We start from the raw sequence: 21992 nt of genomic DNA, 5'->3' as shown, positions 1-21992 counted from the left end.
TGGGCACAGAGGCATGGAACAGGGGGGTGGAGAAATGTGATCTGGCCTTGAAATTTTGATCCTGCTTAATATGGATGCTGTGTTTTGAAAAGATGTAAATTTAGCCAGCAGTCTCCAGCCAACTCCTCAACAAACAGATGTCAGAGAACACACTGGTAATTGTATTATCCCCCGTGGCTGGTTCATGTGCCTTTACTCAGGGTGTTAGTCCCACTTTTAGGACTTCACGTCATGGAAATGCTCTCTGGTGCTGTACATCAGAGCTGTTGTTGCTGGGGCTGCCGGACATCCCACATCACAGCTCTCTGGACCACTAAAGCTGGCGCGACAGGTGGTGGAAAAGGTTGAGATCTATGAGCACCTGGCCACTGAGATCGATAAGCACCTGCCCTTCACACAACATGCACCAGCGTCTATGAAAAGACCCAACAGCTCATTTCTCCTGAGCAAAGTAAAGTCTTACCAACACTATACTGATCACTAATCAAATCAGTCCTTGCATTCAGCATTGTTTCCTGATGCATCTTCTTCAAAGTGAAAAGCAAGAAAGAAAAACTCACAGGAATAATCAAGCATGCAACTGAAATAAATAGCACTACTCAAACCCAACTCTCAGACCTTCACACGTCATTTAGGACCCTCTATTCCCCCCTTCCAGGTGCGACCATCAAATAGATGTTTCTTGAGACTCGAACCTTGAACCTTTTGAGTGCACCCTTGAAACAGAGATAAAGTCACCCCCTGTCTCTTTAACCAGGCCTGACACAGCCACTCCATCTTGGCAGTTCAATAGATTGTCAACATTAGAAGAACTTTTCAGAGGGAAGAGATGAATGTCCGTCTATAAGGGGCTGACAGGTCAATAGATATTCCTTGCCACGGGCACGAGTGTCACGTTGAGAGGCCCAAGACCAAGACAGACTGTCAAGGAGTAAGAAGAAGAAGAAGGAGAAACCTTTGCTCATATGCTTCATCTTCACCTAATGAGTGGCTTTGGATCACGATGGGCTCAGTTAGAACAACTGTACAGAATGTCATGCCCATTATAGTAATAAAAGCAAACAGCTATCAGAATGTAATCTTATATTCAGGCCGTATTATAGAACTGAACGTAGCGTTCTAAGACAGATTCATTTCAGTAAATTTGCTCACCAGGTGCATAAACTGAAAAAGAAAATCCTCAGGCTTCTGCATTTTTGGGTCGATGCGCACGTACACAACTCCTTTAACGGAACCTGAGCACACAATGGAAAGTAAGAAGTAGAAAACAAATCCCTGCTGACCATTGTGCAAAGCTTGCAAAGCCATAAAACTTGCTTGAGATAGCAAATCCATTGTGTTGAACATTTACCCCCTGGTACTTTACCATCATTTAGTATTACGTTTTGGTATTCAGTGAACATGGAGCTGCTATTACTGTAGAGATATTTCCTTCTTTGAAGATTCCATACAAGATTTTTTCCAAAACTTGTGAGTTGACCGTTGACCTGTGATCTGCTTAATGCAAATATGATGCACTAATAACGCCCACATTTGGGATTTTTTTTTGCCTATGAGCTTTAGTTTTTCTGACAAGTTCTCTATTAGCACAATGCTATTTTACAGGGGTCAACCAACTTGAATGCGAATGCACACAGTATGTACAGTACATTACACAATAAAAGCATATGAAAGGGGGTTTTTATTTAGCATTAAGGCTTCGACCTCGTCACACTCCACAAAACAAGATCAGCACAGGGGTGGGATAGTAATAAAGCAGTGATGAAAGCATTTAGAACAAGAATAATTCCAAATCAGGATGCCACAAGACCAATTAAGTTGTCATTGAATATTTTATTTGCAAATGAAAGAGTAATAACTCAGAGATCGTAAAAATATACATTTTTTTTACTTGTGATATTTACATGGATTGTTTTCATCAAACAAACAAACCGAAAAATTCGATACCGTTTTGCAAAACCAAAGAGAAGCCACGTCAGGAAAAACAGATGAGAGAAAAGAAAACAAAGGTGTCTTACATTTCCCTTTATTAACGCCATGCTGAGCGTGTCTCCCCCTGACATCGAAACAATGCAGTCAAGAGAAACAGCCAACCACACAGATCCCACACAGGTCGGTGATGATCATAGCACACAAAGAAAGTGCAAAGTACATGGATAAAAAGTTCAAAATCAAGAAGACAAAAATAAAGCTTCATAAAATTTTTCTGTGGATATATTTACAATTTTAGATTTTTCTTTCTTTTTTCTTTTTTAAAAGTTTTTTTGTTTGTTTCTTTTTTAGCCGATTACAGTTATGTTACATCAAAGCAAAGCATTCCCGTTCTTCTGCTCAATCTCCTATGACATGCAGGTACCTTTGCTTTCTTCCTTACTTCCTTTCCTTGTTGAGGTTAAATTTAGCCCCATCCATCTCCTCTTTTACAAGCAATAATGCATCACATTCCCTTATACTGACATACAAGGCCAAACCACAAAGGCGGAGCATCACTTTGCCCTGCTCAACAGCTTTAATCAGAAATAAAACTGCTTAATAGAACATAAAACATTGTGGCTACATGAGATTCATACTCCTATTATATAACGCAGGATAACCATTAATGATTTTACTGCACCTTTGTGTGTTGATAATAAGACAATATATAGTGCTGATGGATACTGTTTCAAAGGATGATACTGGATGTGCTGCTGACACTGAGGTGTGTTAAGACTTTCCTCCTCCAGTCTACTGAACTGACAAAAGCGCCTTAAAATTCATTTGTTGGAAAGAGCACAAGTTTGTCGGGCCACAAAGCTGCACACATGAGAGGAGCGATGCAACGCGAGGGCTCATAAACTGGGGAATCTGCCACCTGAGACTTGCAGATGCTGGAAAGCAAATCAAAAAGCTTGGAGGAATTTAACAGCTGGAAGACTTGCAACCCATCCTCCACCTCCACTGCTACTTTCATCTGTGGTGGAGGGAATTTCAATGGCAGGAGCCTACAGCCCTGGCTCAGTATCAATCCTGTTATGCCTCTCCTGATTCCCAGTCCTACTCCTGCAGATTCCAATGAAAAAAAGTCTTTAGGCATATGCTATCCAGATTGTTAAGATGCATAGCAGGGTCTGTCTTCCCGAGTGCTTTTTCATGCAGGTGTGTGTGTTGTTACAGTAGTTGTTTTTGTATATGTGTGTGTGTGCGTGTGTGTGTGTGTAGATGTCCCCTGGGTAATGCAGTGTAGAGTGTCCCTTTCTGAGCTACATTTAGTCTCCAGGTTCCATCAGTCAGTCGTAATACGTCCAGACATTCGATCCATCAAATTGATTGTGAAAGAGCGGAAATAACAAGGAGTGCTGTTTGGGGGTTTTGCTTGTGCAAACTGTACGTGTGTGTTTGTGAGGCTGTGTGCAACTGTGAATGTACATGAAGCACACACACTTGTGTTTCTGCGTGCCCCTGTTCATACAGTATGTGTGTGTATCAGTGTGTGTATATACAACTTTTACCTGTTTGGAGTGTGTGTGCACCTTGAGATGCCATCAGGCCCAAGTGCATTCTATGTTAAGAGACAGCAAGAGCAGGGAGAGAGCATACAAGTGTCCTCCAGAGCTGATGATAGTTATGAATTATGGACGTGCTTTGTTTCAAGACGCCATCCCCACAAGCAAAAACACGACTGCTTCCTGTGAAGCCAATTTCAATAGGCATATAAGTCAGTGAAAACGAAAATAAACACTGCCAGTCTGCACTCATATCAATTTGGATAGAGGTTACTTAGCCTGACTGGATCCTCCTCACTCAGTGAATGGCTAACATGAGAATGTGTGGGTGTGGCCCGAGGGCTTATACTGAATTTACATGCACACACCCACACATACACACTCATACACATTCACAGGCATGCATGCATGCACGCAAGCACGCACACACAGACACACGCACGCACATACATACACACACACTCTGAGTAGCTTCCCTGGTCAATTATGAACTGCTGTCTCTAGTTGAATATAAAAGGCATAATTTTCTAAATTTCCCTTACAGTTAAGTCACGTGTGAAATCCCACGTGTGAAATCAAACCACATGTGCTTTTCAGACAGATGCTGGTTTTCAAAACACTTGAGATTAAATTACTTTGGAAATATTCTACTCTAGTGGGGGAAATTCCTATTTATAAGTGAAATATGACTAAAGGGAGAAGAGCAGTGCTCTTAGTAAGCTACAGTATGAAAGTGGTGGACATACCCTGTTCAATATTTACTACTATTTGAACCAGGAGAAGAGTTTCAATTGTAAAATTTGTCCTGAGAGTAAAGGTCATGGGGTCATAGAATAAAAACATTTGGTTTTAATTTATGTTGTGCACAAGCAGAAATTTTAGATGTGGGGATTTGCCAAAATATTCACCGTGTGTTAACTATGCATGCTACACTCAGATTATACTTTCATGAGAAAAGGCGAATAGTTTTCAAGCCAGTGGGGCTGCTTTATCGAAGGTCAAAGTGTCAATAAAATCAAAAGATATTCTTGACCTGGGGATCAATAAAATCCATATATCTCATGGGAATCTGGCCAGTAGTAGACAACAGCGTGCTTTAGTCCAGATAACAGGATTTAACTCCACACCTGCCCCATTCCATTATATATAATACTGTTTGTTTCACATGAAGTTGACACCGGGGGCACAGCATGCGTATAAGAAACACTTGGTTTAAATTCACGCTGGGTTTCCCATTTGACTCTTTTGTAATGGGGAAACCTCCCCTCACGTACCCTTACTTATTAAATTAAATGACATCATGTGCATATATCTATCTGTATGTACAATATAAAACAAGACTGATTACAGAATGTACAGTACATTGTCCCGTGGCATGAGATTGCTTTCTCACCATGGATAGCTTGCGCTGCTTGGTGCTCCCTAGGCTGCATCTGTTATTACTAGGGCGACTTTGTGAAGTTGTACCGCTCAGTATTTGCTGCTGTTGACCCTCAAAGCTGGATGTGAGCAGAGACTTTACCACTGGTGTGCTGAAGATAAAGGACAAAGAAAGAAACCATCAAAGGGAAGAGGGATTGCAAAGGCACACTAGATAGGCTACTTGCCCTTTTTTTTTTCAGCTACTTTCAATCAAACTGCACTGGGTCTGTCTGAGGATACGACAAAAGAGGGGACTGGCTGATAGCGCAGCTCGACCAATAACCAAGCAGGACCCGGTTAGGCGAGACAGCAATCAAGTGCCACACCATTATTGTGGATCCAAGGAGAGTACTGACAATGATACCCATACATATCCTATACAAGTGAAGTCTCTAGAATCATACTCCTAGCTCTCCTCATTCAGACTTAGTACTTGTGAAATTGAACGTCAAGGTCAATTCTTTGTGCCTTAGCTTGAATATTCATTTAGTACCTTGTAGGAGGCTGAAAACAATGGGATCCACCATCTTTGTACATCACACATTCATGGTGACAGATTTTGGTTTCAGTTCAGAAATGTCACAGGTAAACAACAACAACAAAAAAAGAGTTTAAAAGAGCAACAATAATAACCCATCCTAGGGATTGGTGGCACTTCTTAACATGGATGAATGGACAAATGGCTGTCTGTCACCCTTTACAACCTTTTCAGAGAGAAGAGACACAGGAGAACAGAGACAAAGGAAAAACAAGTCCAGCTGGTCTAATAGATGCTTATCCCCTATATTTAACGTATCGCTATAGGCCTAATAAATACTATTTAATTATTCAGGGAGGATATTCAGTACCAGAAAAGGATGTCCATAGATGTAGACAGGATGTGGGAAGGGAGGGGGGTAGCAACTCCATTGATTTGACTCCACAGTCAATGCTACATCCATGTACCTGAAGGTTCCCCTGCTGATTGGTAAAGCATATGAGCTGAGTGTGAGCCAGCTGAGTCAGTCTCAGGACCGCCGCGGTTTCTCGTGGGCTCCTTGTGAATAGCACGAAAGACCGAGTGCACTGAGGCAGATGATGCACATGCCGCGCGCTGTGTCTGTCCACATGGATGGGCACACTCGGCCCGGCCCATGAGAGGCAAAGGGGGTTTGTGGTTTCAGAGCAGGTGCTGGGAGCAGCGAGTCAGAGGTGCAGGGTGACATGAATCAGAGAATCACCCCACGCCCCCTGTCCTCCAAGAGAAAAAAGAAAAATCAGTCGCTGTCGTACACTTTTGCACTTCCTCCTTGTTCCCATCCCGCTTCCATTCATCTCCTACAGCTGATGCTCAACAGAAGTATGATTCCGTTGGTGCCTGGCTCAGAGTTTGGATTTACTTTATTATCCTGCCTTTACTGTTTTCCTTTTTTCACTCCTTCTCTCTACTGCATGCCTAAGCCTTTGATTTGATAAATAAATAAAAGCTCTACTAGGGGGCCTCTTCCACCTCACTGCACAGGATGCTTCTCTGTGCCTTCCAAAGCCAAAAGAAGGAACTCAGAAAATAAGTTCTGCCTTCAGCCATGAGACACAAACAGTGTTGCATCTCGAGTCTCTGCGTTTTCTTTTGTTTTGTTGTTTTATGTAATTCAGTAGGGGGCAAGCATGTCTTATTTTCCCTTTTTAAGTATGCATTCATTAAAAGTACTTTTGGACTTATAGTATTGATTCTTTTAATTACATCCTTTTTACTAGTTGCATTTCTTTGTTTATGGAAGAGTCTTAGTCTTTAGGAGGGGACTAGGAGGGCTTGGGCAGGGGTGGGAGTCTCACATGGCTGCAGGAAAGAGGTTGGCTTTCAGTCCTACACAGTCTGAAAGGCCTTGGTCTGGGCAGGGACCATGAGGGTTGGGGGTGTGGGCCCAGAGATGTTCCTGGAGTTGAATTTGGGAGTGGCAGGGGGCTCGGGGGTCTTGGGGGGCACCACTGAAGTGTAGGCTGGAGGGGACTGGGGGAAGCCTGGAGGCTGTCCATTTTCCTTGAGAGCTGCAACAGCAGGTGGGCGTGGGCGGTGGCCGCGCTGGGCACTATTGTGCACCATGGACTGGGTGGAGGAGGCACCGGAGCGTGAGCTGCCGGAGCGGGATGAGGACAGCGAGTTGGGCTTCACTAGCTTGGCCTTGGGAGCCTCCGCATCCTCCCTGTGGTTAGAAACACACACAGAGGAAACAATCATGAGAAAGTCCATTTATTTTGTATCAACTGTACCTCTAAGAATAGAAAAGATCACCGCACACACACACAACTACACACTGAACTGCACAACAGTACACTGCAGCACCGTTCTCTAATACTATTCTAAGGCCTGAGACACATGGGACTAGTATTATGTGGGGCCTCATGTAATTCATGAGATACCCCCCAGCTCCTGAGTTTTTTGAAACACATTTGCATGGAATAATGAAATCTGCTGAAATCACTGGCTCCCCAGACACAATTGTTGAAAGAAATAAAGTTTTTGCTGAGAACACAATGAAAACTTTCCTTTATAATTCTACTTTTGCCTCAGTTTTTAAATGACAGGATGAAAAGTTTCCAAGAGAGAACAGAAAAACAGAAAACAAAGCAACTCAAACGAGTGTGGCTGACCACAGCTTCAGTTACCAAAACAGGTAATTTGGGCTGTGATTGTTACTGTAGCATTTAAATTACAGACGATCTTTGCAGAGTCAAAAATAGAAGCATCTCATCTGTGTACTGCTGACTTTGGTATCTTCTCAGGCACACCAGAGAACGTTCTATAAGTCTTGTAAGACAATAATAAAATGTTTAAACAGCAGTGGTTGGTTCTAAATCTATACCCAAGTGATGTGCATCACCAGCTGGTGGTCGGATGGAGCACATTAGTGGAAAGGTTCAGACTCTCAACATGGCATGAGAACAGAAAACACTTCATCACATCTGCATTATTTAGTCAAAGCTGCCCCTAAACCACTCTGCATTATTCATTGTTACATCAGTAAATATGCACCTACACCAACTCCAGTCTGTCACGAAAAAGGAAAAAAAACATTTGCAAGTGTCATTAGAGGGCCACCAATGCATACAGGTTTTAGAATAAGTAATAAAAAAATGCTTTTAAAAAACCTAGCGTAAGCTCAGCTGCAGGGCCGCAGACAGACAGTTGTGCACTCATGCACACGCATTGAAATACAAGGGTGGTGTGAAAGGAAGGCTCTTAAAAGATAATCGATGAACACTTGACCTTGTAGTTTTTATTTTTAGAAACACAAACACACGGAGAAGACAAGAAGACACCAAGCACATCCGGGCAGAATGGGGTTGCTGCTGTGTCAGTTAGCACTTGACTTGCTTAGTTTAGAACAGTTTCAGCTGAACTGCTGCTCAAGTGGTAAACACACAACTCTTCTCGAAGATCAACATCAGTCTGTCGAACAGAGCTAGTGATAAACAGAATGGAGGCGAATCAAGATGTGCTATTAAGCTAATAGTGGTTTGTGCTGAAAAAAGATATATATTTTTTGATTCTCTTAGCTTTGAACAAAATGTAGATTTTTACCCATTTTTCTACCAATTCAAAGGTTTGAAAAAATGTAAACCTTCATAAAAACAGTAAAATGGCAAAATATGTATTGAAACAATTCACTTTGCAACATCAATTACTGATAATTTCCATAAAACATATAATTTCTGTGTGAGCAGATTTAAATTCGAGATTTATATCCCAGTTGACTGGACAAAATAAATTCATAAGGTCACCTACGAATGTAAACTGCAGCTACACTAACAAGGCAGCAGCCCCATAGAGATAAATAAATTAACAGAAACATAGAAATAAACACATAAAACATATGCATACATTCATACATGAACACAAGCAAAAGCCTACACTTACAGTCCCTTGTTTCCATGTGTGCCACTTCTATAATGGTGCAAAATTGTGAAAAAGGTACAACAATGAAAGAAGAGAAGATGATAAATAAACCTGATCTCATTTGGAGTCTCCTCCTCTTCGTACTTTTTCTTCTCTTTCTTCTGGAAGACCACCCAGATGGTTGATATGACAAAGAGGACACTGAGGGATACTCCCACCACTGCACCTGCTACCTTCCCGACATGTTTCACATCTGTGAATGAGAAAGGATAGAGAGACAGTCACTTACTGTCTCTGTCTCTTACGTATTATTCATTATTTTTATCCTTAGTGTTAAATTCACAAATACCTATCCTCCACGCTCATTTACTAGAGAAACATTCCTCACTTTTGTGCCACAGTGCCAAAATTCAATTTAACACCAGTGCTAGAAAACCGTTTTTGCTGAGCTGCTAGATGTGTCATTTTCTCTACACGTGACCCCAACTGTCCTGGGCCTCTCAGAAAATATATTAGAGTGACAGTGAAACATGACTGTTGGAGCAGAGGTGGTGACCAGTAGCCACCAGTTTAAGTTTGGTGCAGTCTCGTATTGAAGCACCAGGGGGGAAATTTGAAGTCTGAAGGGAGGTAGATGGAAAGGCAGGGGAGGGGTATAAATGTATTTCCAGCTGCAGTTTGAAACAATAACCATCAATCAGCGTGGCAGTTTGGTGTGAGGTGAATGCCGCGAGGAACACTCCCCCTTTCTACTCCCAAAACTCACACAACTCACGCATTGTGACCTCGATGGTGCAGTTTTCCTCCCCAACGTCATTGCTCGCCGTGCACCTGTAGACACCTGTGCTGTCCATGGTGAGATTCCTCAGGGTCACGATCTCTGGGTTCTTCAGATCTGTGGAATGAAAGTTAGTTTTTTTATTTACAAATTGCTTTTCGTGCGCAAGTGTCTCTTTTGTGCTGTCAATAATGTATGCATTGCTGCACGTTTACCATCCTCAGTGTCAATTATTCAAGCAGCGCAGAGAGAACTGAAATGTATATTATGACTGAAGAAAGAAAGAGAGAGAGAAGGAAGAAGCAAGAGAGAGAGAGAGAGATTGACAGTGTTGATTTTAGAGCAAATCAGGAGGACTTGAAGTAGCAGGAGTGTGTCTGACAGAGCGATGGAGCTTCACGGCCCCATGGGATGTTTAGTCATCCTCAACAATGACAACCATGCGATATTGCCTATCACCAAACCCATAAATAATGGCTGCTGACGCCGTGCGTTATCGTCCAATGAAAACTAATTAGACTGAACAGGTGTTGTTTGGTGGATGTCATTAATTTGAAGGTTTTTGTCTGGACGTGTGCCTTCATGGATGCCAGTTGAACACTGTAGTGAAAACTGAGAGGTTGGAGTATACACAACAGGGAGAAATGCCCTTCCATTAGCTTTTCTGCTATAAAGCGTCTCTGTTACTATTTAGAGGCAGATATGGCTGGTTATCATCCAAGAGGAATGCCAGAATCAACACCATGTGAGTGAAGTGTGCCTCAGGGCTACTAGGGAGCCAATGCTTTATTTGGTGCAGAATATAGTCTGAGCCGCCAGTCCAGTTCTGTGTATTACATTTGATTTTCTCCACTTTGCACACAGTCCAAGAAAACACTTACACCGACTTCATGCGTGCAGGTATTATTCACTTGAGCCAGGCTGACATTTCAATGTCACAGACATATTCATCAGATCACTGTATCAGCCTTCATGCTTGTGTTTAAATAAGACATCCCAACAGAATACAACTAGAAATCACAAGGCAAGCGTTCTGTTTGATTTCCTGGGGAAAAAAAACAAAACATGAAGTACACGTTATGTGGTCCTGGGTTTACTGCTCAAATTTAGAGAGAGTGACAGGAGTCTGAAGATAATAGCGGCGTGCAGAATCAGTGGATTAACGAGGACAATCTGAGCGCATCTAAGTGCCCTTGAGCAAATTGTTGCAACTGTTAATTACTCCAGTGAAGCAGCTCAAGGAGCAGCAGCAGCAGTGGGAGAGTGTAGCTGGGCCTCGCACATTTAGATGACTGTGTTTGCAAATGTATGAAGATGGGGAAGAGGTGAGGGAAAGGTGGTGCGCTCAGCAAAACACTCCCTTGGACAAATGCAGCCTATAAAAAAATCACTAATAAGAAAATGAATCTCCATAGCATTTCTCTGCAGAGAGGCTGAATGGTGCATCAGCATGTCAGTGTAGTGCCAATTATTTTTCTTACCTATCAGTGCCAGGTTTGGCAGTTTGCCCAGACTCTTGCCTTTGTCCAGCACTCGTTCCCACTTGTAGCTAATGGGGTCTGAACCATCGCTGGATTTACAGCTCAGCTTGACATCAGTGCCCTCTTGGAGTTTTCCATCCATCCAGCACCTCGGCTTGGACGGCTTGACTGCAAGAACGCAGAACAATCAGGAACAGTTGAATACAAATGTGAAAAGAAAAGTTGCTTTTTATCATATCAGAAAATGCAGCCCACATCCAATCTTCATAGCATTCTGTTTTGCATTACATTTTGAGCAATTTGTTGGTGCATTGTGCTTGTTGTGGCATAATATGAATAGAGCAAACAGTGGGATAACAAGAACAGAGAACACAAGAGCCACCCAACAAATATAGAGAAAAGGTGTTCATCTAAATATAAATTGTTTGGAAAATGTGCAAATCAATTTATAATATGCAGCTATCAATTTGCCAAAAATACAGAAAGAAAAGATAAATCTGTCAAAAAGACCAAAGCAGATTTTCAGTACTTGTTTAACTAAAAATGAAGCAGAAACTCTGTGCTGGATCTTTAACCTGCAACATTTCCACATTATGACCTGTCACTGCGATTATTATATAAAGTTTTAAAGCTCAAACAAATTCTCTGCAGTTCATAAAAGCAATTCTTCATTTATTTTTTCAAGATTAGTTAACTTATAGCTTAGAATAACGCTTCTTTTTAAACATAAAGGTTACTAGAGCATGAGATATTCTCTAATGTAAAGCCCAGAGAAACAGCCCTGCACCAGCATATATCAGCCCAGAATAAAACACTACATAAAATGTAGAGCAGGGATATAAAAAATGAGAGATAATAACAGTATATATGCCTTGTTAAGTTGTTGAGTTTGAAATGTCCTACATACATTATAAACTTTATTAGATTTTTTCTATCTGTAACCGTTAGTAGTGCCGTTTGGAATTGCTCAGAAGGGATAGGATAATCGAGCTCACCATCTCATAGCTGGTGACACACACAGAAAAAAAAAAAACAGTCCCATAGGCGATGGATCAATGTGACCCCAAAGCTGGCTGTGAATGCTTGTGGTGATATGTTCTCCACAGGTCAAAGGTTCTGGTCATAGTCCAGTAGCTGGAGGCGCAGGACCCTGCAACACTGCTCTGTTTAGATACAAGCTGAAAGGCTGCTAAACTAGGAAAATAGCACACTGTTTTCTGCCTCCCAAGTGACGTATTTTTAGACCAGCAGTGAACTAAATTTAAATATCTATTTTTGATTTCTGTCATGCTGTCCTATTAGCAACGTTTTTGTGTTTGGTTTTTGCCGCTTGTCAGCACAGCTGCAGTAAAGGTAACTCTGAAATGCTGGTGCCTTTATGGTAGCCACTAGCCAGTGCACAAAGTCAGGCAGCTTTCTCCCTTTGTTTGCTTAACTTTCCTTTTGTTCATACCCCGCTCTCAGAAGCAGAGGATATTCTTCTCACATTCAGTGAATAGTATAATGAGAGGAGCTGATCAGGGACACTTTAGCTCCAACACGGTCAGCTGGGCCAACTGCAGTAGGAGAAGTTGGAGTGCAAAACTTTAATGCACAACCCCAATAAAGCAAAAATATACCTACACTTGCCTATATGAACACTTAAACAGACCAAAATCTGCACATACAAATCCGCACCTCCTGTAAGTACAGTGCAGACTTCCAGGCCTGACTGTGGAAGCCTACACATAAACGTACACAACCACTGTAAGCACGCACAATCTCTGGCACACACACAAACACACAAACTTTCTCATGCCAAGCCAGCTACCAGCTCGGCTGCCAAGCCATTATCTTAGCGTGGGGAGCGAGAGGAAAAATGCAAATGTTCGTCTCTCTCAAAATCGAAAGTGTCACCGCAAAGCTGAGGGCAATTTGTAAAAATCGAGGCACTAACTCACTGGAATGTCTTTATGGAAGAGAGAGGAGAGTGAGAGCGAGAGGATTAACAGACTGTTCCATTAGAAAACCAATAACCGCGGGTTGAACTAATCTCCCATGATGTTTTAATAAATCGCCTGCTTTTCTGACATTGAGAACGATCTCAGTCCTCCCGTCGGACTTTGGTGGCTCGCTTTTGTGGTAGAGCTGCTCTCCTTTTGCTGTCTGTCCTTCAAAGTTGTTTAGCTATTTGTGACGTGCAGGCAGAGACACATATTACCAGTGAGCTAGTTGTGAAGCACAGCCATTTATAGCCATCTGTATGTTGGCTGAATGAGAAGAACAAAAAGAAAAAACAAATCCAACAACAGAAAACGCAAGGATAAAATGTACAAAGACTTTGGTGACATTTATGATGCCAAAACAGGCTTTTAATGCAGTTGCGAGATCTACGTCTGACTTGAACAAATAATTTTTCTAAGTAGCTTATCTGTAGTTAGATTGATGACAGCTGACTTTTTCAGTGTACTAAATGTGATTACACAATGGACATAAAACTCAGGGAAAGGCCTGCTATCCGTCTTCTCGTAGATCTCGAGAAGGGCAGAAATGTATTAGAAGTTAACTTGATATCTCTCCATGTAACTCAGTCTCTAACTCAATCAATCAGTTCTGTGCTCCTCCAAACCCAGTTGCATGTTTCTGGTCTCACCTCATCAACAAAGCAATCTAAACGAACCCAAACAGCATGAGCGAAATCAAATCACACTGTCTGAATCAAATTGAATCATTAGATCAGTCAGCATGACAGAGGAAATGTGCCAGGCTAATGATCCAGTGATTAGGTCTGCGTATGTGTGTGACAGACTGTGTGTGTACTTTCCATGTACAAATGGGCTTCTTTGTAACTCGATGGCATGTGTATGGAAGTGTGTGTGCATCACTGTGTGTGTGTGTGTGTCTACAAACTGAGCGTATGTGCGCATATAGCAGTGCGTTTGAAAACACTCACGCAGCACAATGAGCTTGACCTGGCTCCAGTGGTACTTTCCCCCAGTCTTGACTTTACAGTAGTACTCCCCGGAGTCGGTCAGCAGCAGGTCACTGATCAGCAGGGAGGCGTCTCCACCCAGGTACTCCCCGGCAAAGGACAGGCGGCTGGCCTCGCTGCCTGTCGCCTCATTGGTGTACACCTGCCCCCCAAAGAAGGTAATGATCTAGACGTGGGAAAGAAGATAATCAGACATTTATTTTAACCTTATATATTTCAATCAACTCAAGAATTGAAAGATATTCCCTCAGGAAGAAGGTCAGCAGGCGTCTGTCCTTGTTCCTGAGCCCAAATATCAAATCCTTGTGTGTGACGAGCTCCTAATTCCTTAATGCCACTTAGCTTCCCTTTCTGTTCCTTTTAAAAGAATTCTCTTATTTCTGCAGGGGCCTGGTTCTTACATTCAAAGTGCCGGTGATGTCAGTATTCATCTACTTAATGCAACCAATCCCCCAAATAAGATTTTCATATCACTTAACAGCACATTTGGTTAACTTAATTTCTGTGTCTCAACACTAATACCCTTGATACATTTGACTGGTAGACTGCCATTAACATTAAAAATTACATAACTCTAATGATGCACAGCTCAGACATCCACATACTCCCTGACTGGCTGCGCAGACTTGAGAGAATCTGAATACCAGCACTCATGGGTAGCACTGTTAACAATCATTTTTTAATTAACACTATGGGAAATAATATTTTACAAATGAATGCAGTCGCAACAATGCCAGTATCCTGCCATTTTCTGTTCATTTAGCTGATTATCCGTGAGCGCCGTTATCTTCTTATGGTCTGTCTGCAAGCCGAGCTGTCAAATTGACCAAAAAATAAATAAAAAAATACGTGGAAAAAATCTATTCTGGTGCTGCGATAAAAGATTTAAGTACCCACAGTAGCACTGATGTGATGTTAGAACAAAACAACAAGCCACAAGACAAAACAAACGCATCACACCCAACACAGTCCAAAGCACATAGTAGAAAATGCTATATTTTCAGACAGTAAATAAAGAAAATGTCCCTTTGTTCAATTTATATCTTGCAAGGGCATTATGTCTTTCTTGAATTCACTTTTTGTTATTTTCATGAAAATTAGGTCACATGCCTTTTTAGATATAGACCAGATTTGGATCCAGTAGTGTCACGATGTTTCCATTTTAAAGCACTCCCCTTATTAGCGTGTAACTCCTAAACTGTGAGAATATCAGTACAAACAATAACTTAGTCATTTTCAAATGAGTAGATTATTTTGTTCATTGATGTAATACTGTTGCCTGTGAATGTTGCTGAACATCTGTAGCATGGCGTGCTTGGAATCTGCTGCCATATCTCCTGAACACATAATGCTATTGTCAGCAGAACGCTTCCTTTATATATGATGTGTTTATATCAGCATGTTGCATAGCTGCTACACTGTTATGACGGTTTACTTATCTGCACAGACTGGGAATGTAAAATGGTCAATCAATGAAGAAAAACTATGCCGATGTAAAAGAATGTACTTTAAAGGATCAATTACAAGGCCTGACTAAATCAGCAGCATTGCACTCGTCATTCTTAGAAATAAAATGAACCTACTGATAGTGATATTCCTTATAATTCCTACATGGTTAATGCATTTCATTTATTTATTTTTGGAATCAATTCGAAAGTCTACGTCTTGATTGCTTTATTTCAAATGCATTGTGGTGGTTGCGAAATGATGAAAATTGTGTCACCATCCCAACACGCCAAACGTACGTGTGTATAGGCATGTAGATGTCAATCATTTCTATTACGATGCATATGCAGTCTCTTTTTTGTCTACATATTGTTTTTTTTCTTCATGCTTTGCTTTTTAGAGCAGCATTTTGTTGGAAATATGCAACACAAAAGGTACAATGATCCGATGAAGTGTACCCCAGACACAAACCAGGCTAGTACACAAAAAGATGACTGTGTTACAGTGTGCGATTGACACAATCTGTTTTTCTTTCCTCCTTTTATTTTTAGCACAAGGTTCATTGATGCTTGTGAAGACTGGCTCTTCAAAGGGAAAAATGAGGGGATTTGAAATTTCACCGAAGACATGTAACATCTGTAAACCTGTACCGGAAAGCTTTCATTTTCTCTCCTCTAGCCTTTACGTCTTTGTTTACTTCTGTCCTCTCCTTGCGTGTCTTTGCCTCTCTCTCTATTTCTCTCTCTCTCTCTCTCTCTCTCTCTCTTCGTCCACATACACAAACACAAACAAACACAGCTGTCACAGTGGCCTATTACTCAGGGCAAGTGAGAGCCTGCAGATGGGGACTGCTAAATGCTGGTGCCACAGTGCATCAGTGCCTAAGAAACAGGGGCACCTGCTGTGATCACAGGTGACGACTGGCCATTTACACTCACACGCACCCAAACCTACACACGCAGGCCAGCTTCCGAGCAAACACCTAATACACCGTGAATTCAAACAGATATACATTACTGTGCCAAAGCTACAGGCGCATAGTGACACGACCCTGGCGCCTAAACAAACTGGGGCACATTTAAAAAGTATCTGCCTATGGGCACACTTCTGCTGCCTTGAACTCTGGACATTTATTACTCACAGATATGTGAGCGCAGACTACAGCAACATGTGTGTGTGTGTGTGTGTGTGTGTGTGTGTGTGTGTGTGTGTGTGTGTGTGTGTGTGTGTGTGTGTGTGTGTGTGTGTGTGTGTGTGTGTGTGTGTGTGTGTTTACCCTCCTGGTTATGTCTGGGTGTATTCTGCACACATGCTTATGAGACTGATAGAGAGGTAGAGGAGTGTCCTGAGAGTGAGGAATTTAGCAAAATGACCACAGGCTGTTGTATAGTGTATTTTGCAATTAAAATGAGGCGGTGTGTTTACTTAGTATAAATTGAATAAACTGTATGGAGACTGCTAGAAACCCCTGCCTTCTCCGACTTTAATGATAACAAGGAAACAAAACAAAAATTGAACCCTGTCTGCACTGTTTGCATGTGCAATTTCACATGCAAACGCAACAATTTCAGATTCCCATTTATGTATGTTGTTTTTATATAACATACGCTTTGTTAAAATGGAAATTACTAAAAAACTATGCTTTGCTTAAACAGAACAAAAACAGAAAACCTGATATACAGTGGTGGGTACAGAATGTATTCAGACCCCTTGAAATTTTTCACTCTCTGTGTCATTGCAGCCATTTGCCAAAATCAAAAAAGTTCATTTAATTTCTCATTAACCCTCTATGGTACAGCGTTGCCATATGGCAACACCCACATTTTAAGCTTTCTACTCACAGATAATACATCCCCAGTTATGATGCAATGCATTAAAAAGAAGTGGGGTTCTAAGTTAACCAATAGCAGTGTTTAAATTTGTCACATGACTTTCTGGAGGCCAGTTTGAAACCCTTTTCTGCAGACATCATTGACGGGAGGAGCCTCACCATTTGACTCCTAAAAATTCACCAAAAAAAGTGTTTTTTTGAAGTTTTTCAACGGGGAAAAAAATATACACTCAATAATAGGTGAGTTAAGTTCATTATTATGTACTTTCTTGCACTGTGCTTGATCAATAAATAATAGAAAATGTTAAAAATGTGTACGTTGCCATATGGCAACACCGTACCATTATGGATTGCTAGCCTGGTATGTTGATAACATTTTGTATTTAGTTATACACCTACTTTGCAATTGCACTGGTGTACCCTGATCTTCTACAGTCTATAAACTATAATAATGCACTTTGAGTCCTTTCCACATTGCATATGATGATATTTGACACATCTTTCTTCCATTTACAGCATGAATGCAAATTTTTTTTTATGGTAAATCACGGAAAAAAGCTGAACTAGCCCTCCCACTAGATGATAGTGAAGATGACAAAGGATTCAGTGACGAGAAAAATGTGCTGCTCGAAACACAGTAGAGTGAGAGTGATAAAGACAGTGAGACGGATGAAGACTATGAGCCAGAGAATGAGGACAATGGAGACAGTGAGGGCAGAGACAGTGAAAATGAAGTGACAGGTATTACCAGTAAGAGAGTGTAAAATGTATATGGCAATCATGTTCCAACCTCCATTTATGTATTGCATTAAACTATTAGTTTAGTTAGCTACTGGGGATTGTTTATACTATAACATGAGTTTTAAATAAATGTTATATACAATTTTAAACAAAACTCTCTTGTTTTCATTACTTTCCATTATGGTACGGTGTTGCCATATGGCAACGAACCCTAAAAACTACTAAAAAAATAATATTTTTTGAAAATGTCTCTTAATTATGTTTACTTGATCTGTTTTAAGACAAAAAAACACCCCAAACATTTTTTTACCAACTGGGAACATAATGCGTACCATAGAGGGTTAATGCACACTCAGCACCCCATCTTGACAGAAAAAAACAGAAATGCAGAAATTTTTGCAAATGTATTAAAAAAGAAAAACTGAAATGTCTACTCAATACATGCTCAGTATTGAGTAGAAGCACCCTTTTCAGCTAGTACAGCCACGAGCCTTCTTGGGAATGACAACAAGTTTTTTACACCTGGATTTGGGGATCCTCTCCAGTTCTGTCAGGTTGGATGGTGAACGTTGCATACAGCCATTTTGAGGTCTCTCCAGATGTAGAAAAGGCCCCAAAGTTGCTAGTTTATATCACTGTTCCTGCTGTACCTTGTTATCTGTTCTCAGTAGTGTTCATTGCATTCCTAACCTTGTGGATGGGCCTGTTCACGTGGTAGTTGTCTGGTGAGTCACGTCACACAGCGTGAGAGCGAGTGGGTGTGTGCGCTGGTCTGCTGGTTTGCGTCACTCTCGCAGGACCTTTGCTGCAGATGGGACGTGTGTGCGTAGATGACGGGTGAGTGCGGTTGTTGTGTGACCTGTGTGGTATATGTGTGTTGTTTGGTGATGAATGTCATGTTTAGTAATGATTGTACGTTAGTTGTTGGTGTATATGTAGTTTGGGGGGCGTTGTCGCTGTGCCAAATGCGCCGAGTTTGATGCTGTTCGTTGCCGCTGTTTAGAGCGGATCATTACCGGAAGTCGTATCACACAGTAAGAGCGTTATGCCGGAAGTGGGCTGTGTGATATTTTTGGTAACTTGACAGCATGTTTAAGTATCTATTATCACTGCGTGGCGGAATTAAGCCTGTAATCTTTGATTACCTCCCTCATTTAATTATTGTTTGTTTATTGAATTAGTGACAAGTTATACTTTAAGTTCATTCATTGATATGTTTCTTTATTTTTACCTAAGTTGTATCTTTTATTTTATTGTAGAAAACCACACACTAACCCCAGACTTGGTCTGTCTCTGTTTGATGCTGCACAAGGAGTAAAGTACAGAAAAGTATCAACATCCGCCTCCTAGCCTTTGTTCACCTTATACTCTGAGCGGCCTTAAGCGGTGCTCTGGCCGGCACTCCTGGTGTGACCCTGGTTATCCAACCCTGAGTCAGCACCCTATCAGACGAATAGTGATCCTCTACTACACCAGAGATGCTCAATTGGGTTTAGGTCAGGGCTCTGGCTGGGCCAGTCAAGAACGGGCCACTATGCCAGAAAGCCCCGACTGGTGGAGGGCTGCAGTGATAGTTGACTTTGTGGAACTTTCTCCTATCTCCCGACTGCATCTCTGGAGCTCAGCCACAGTGATCTTTGGGTTCTTCTTTACCTCTCTCACCAAGGCTCTTCTCCCACGATTGCTCAGTTTGACTGGATGGCCAGATCTAGGAAGAGTTGTGGTCGTCCCAAACTTCTTCCATTTGAGGATTATGAAGGCCACTGTGCTCTTAGGAACCTTGAGTGCTGCAGAAATTCTTTTGTAACCTTGGCCAGATCTGTGCCTTGCCGCAATTCTGTCTCTGAGCTCCTTGGGCAGTTCCTTCGACCTCATGATTCTCATTTGCTCTGACATGCACTGTGAGCTGTAAGGTCTTATATAGACAGGTGTGTGCCTTTCCTAATCAAGTCCAATCAGTTTAATTAAACACAGCTGGACTCCAGTAAAGAAGCAGAACCATCTCGAGGAGGATCAGAAGAAATGGACAGCATGTGAGTTAAATATGAATGTCGCTGCAAAGGGTCTGAATACTTGTGACCATGTGATATTTCAGTTTTTCTTTTTTAATAAATTTGCAAAAATTTCTACATTTCTGTTTTTTTCTGTCAAGGTGGGGTGCTGAGTGTACATTAAAGAGAAATAAAATGAACTTTTTTGATTTTGGTACATGGCTGCAATGACACAGAGTGAAAAATTTCAAGGGGTCTGAATACTTGCCGTACCCACTGTATGATTTTTCCTCTGATAAAGGAGGGATTGTTAAGGAATACTGCGACTGTATTGTTAACACTGCAAAATTTTAAACCTGTGTAAAGGAAATGTATTGTTATTTTTATTCAAATACATTAAATAATAATTCCTCACTACGTTCTGAACTATAGCAATAGAGAGTTATATTGTTTTTCATCGTCTTTGTGTTCAGGATCTTTGGGTGGGCCAGAAATCACAGCTTGATGATGCACTGGAGCCAAACTTTGCATACTTATCCCCTCCCCAACACTATAATGTTATAAAAACAAGAGAATGGTTCTGTCGCTCTGTTGCTACACCTACTACACTCTACAGTTTGCTAGCAAGCTATGCAAATGTGTCATCCCTGGATGCCAGAATCTGAACAGCTTGTTTTCCTTCTTTACATTTCCTAAGAGTGATGAGGATGAAAAAGAGGGGGATTAACATCCGCCTCTGCAGTGATTATTTTGCACCGGGTAGTTTACAAACTTTCTTGAGGGACTACTGAGACTCCCTGAAAATCTGCTGCTGGCCTTCATCCTCTCATCAGACTGACATCTGGTGCTTTTGTAGGCAGCAAATGCCCACCAATGAGTTAAAGATGCCTCGTGTACTTGGTTTATTATAGTACGTAACTTCGTCCACAGCTGCATGGTGGTGGAAATATTGCAGAAATGTAAAAAATGTAAATCAACACTTTTGTCTGACATACCAACAATGTTCCAGAGCAAAGAATACTGCTTATGATTTTATGACTTTGAAACCTAATTATATGTACTTAGTGGCTTTTAAATGATTCAGATTTGGCTGGGTGGCTAATATCAGTTTTCTGTGGTGTCGTAAATTCAGAACTTATTGCTGTTTTACATGGAATCTAAGGCATTTAAGGTTTGTTTTTTAAACTGTCAACCAAACTGCTGATCACGGTTGCTGAAGAAGAAGAAATACAGAGCTTACACACTGTAACTTCACTGGACTATTGATTAATATTTAGCTGCTCTGTGCACAATTGATGCAAATAAAATAAAATGTGTGCTGAAACTCGAAAGCACACATTAACTCCTAACATGGCTGGTATGATTTTTCAAGAAAGGATGATCATTTATGTAAATGAATGTCACCTTCAGGGATGTGGCGCTATGTTGTTGACGATGGTGTGTTTCCAGATCTGTGCAAAACTGTCGCTATGGTAACACCAAGAGCTTTGGTTAACTACATTTATGGTTGAAAATCAGCACAGTGAAAACCAGGGGGTGAGTTCTTTATGATTCATCTTGATGAGATGGATTTGGTGCCTCGTCCCTTGCCCCTCTGTGCCCTTAACACATGTAGCCTGTACATTTGCTATCAGAGGCTAAATGTTGACAAGATGCTCTTTCCTACTCAACACGGCCTTCCAGCAGAACAAAAGCATGATTTATTTATTCAGCTACAGGCACAGTCTCTTTCCTAATCAAATTTTCAGACGTTTGATTTTAATTAATGGTGCCTTCAATGTTATCTTCCCGTTAAATATTCATCGCAATGTGGCAGCCCCCCTCTGAATCATCAAAGCGTAAGACACTTGTTTTCCCCTTTCTTTCATTCCTAGTCCCTCTATTTCCCCTCCACACTCTACTAGGCCTTCCTCTCTGACAGTGTTTCACTTTTCTGTGCCAACCAACACAAAAGTGCATGAACAAACGGCTT

At 41.4% G+C, this 21992-nt stretch overlaps 1 protein-coding gene and 1 long non-coding RNA gene across 3 annotated transcripts in view; one reads left to right on the top strand and one right to left on the bottom strand.

The window, feature by feature from the left end:
• Positions 1-1813: 1813 nt before the first annotated feature.
• clmpb (CXADR like membrane protein b) overlaps positions 1814-21992 on the bottom strand; it is a 69897-nt gene continuing 49718 nt past the window's right edge. The window contains exons 3-7 of one of the 2 annotated variants that reach the window (XM_051957887.1): positions 13973-14177; positions 11041-11208; positions 9548-9676; positions 8893-9034; positions 1814-7087 (exon numbers count right to left, since the gene is read on the bottom strand). In XM_051957887.1, the coding sequence (XP_051813847.1) occupies positions 6751-7087; positions 8893-9034; positions 9548-9676; positions 11041-11208; positions 13973-14177 (981 nt within the window). In that variant the 3' untranslated portion in view covers positions 1814-6750. The remainder of the gene's footprint in view (positions 7088-8892; positions 9035-9547; positions 9677-11040; positions 11209-13972; positions 14178-21992) is intronic. The other variant, XM_022190346.2, reaches the window with a different exon arrangement.
• On the top strand, positions 18247-21369 carry LOC127536720 (uncharacterized). The gene is made up of 2 exons (XR_007945840.1): positions 18247-18866; positions 19289-21369. It is a non-coding gene; the product is annotated as an uncharacterized LOC127536720 (long non-coding RNA).

Source organism: Acanthochromis polyacanthus, chromosome 13 (assembly GCF_021347895.1).
Source record: "Acanthochromis polyacanthus isolate Apoly-LR-REF ecotype Palm Island chromosome 13, KAUST_Apoly_ChrSc, whole genome shotgun sequence".
NCBI classification, from domain to species: Eukaryota; Metazoa; Chordata; class Actinopteri; family Pomacentridae; genus Acanthochromis; species Acanthochromis polyacanthus.
Note: the sequence above shows the minus strand (reverse complement) of the source record. Positions and strands in the feature narration are given on the sequence as shown.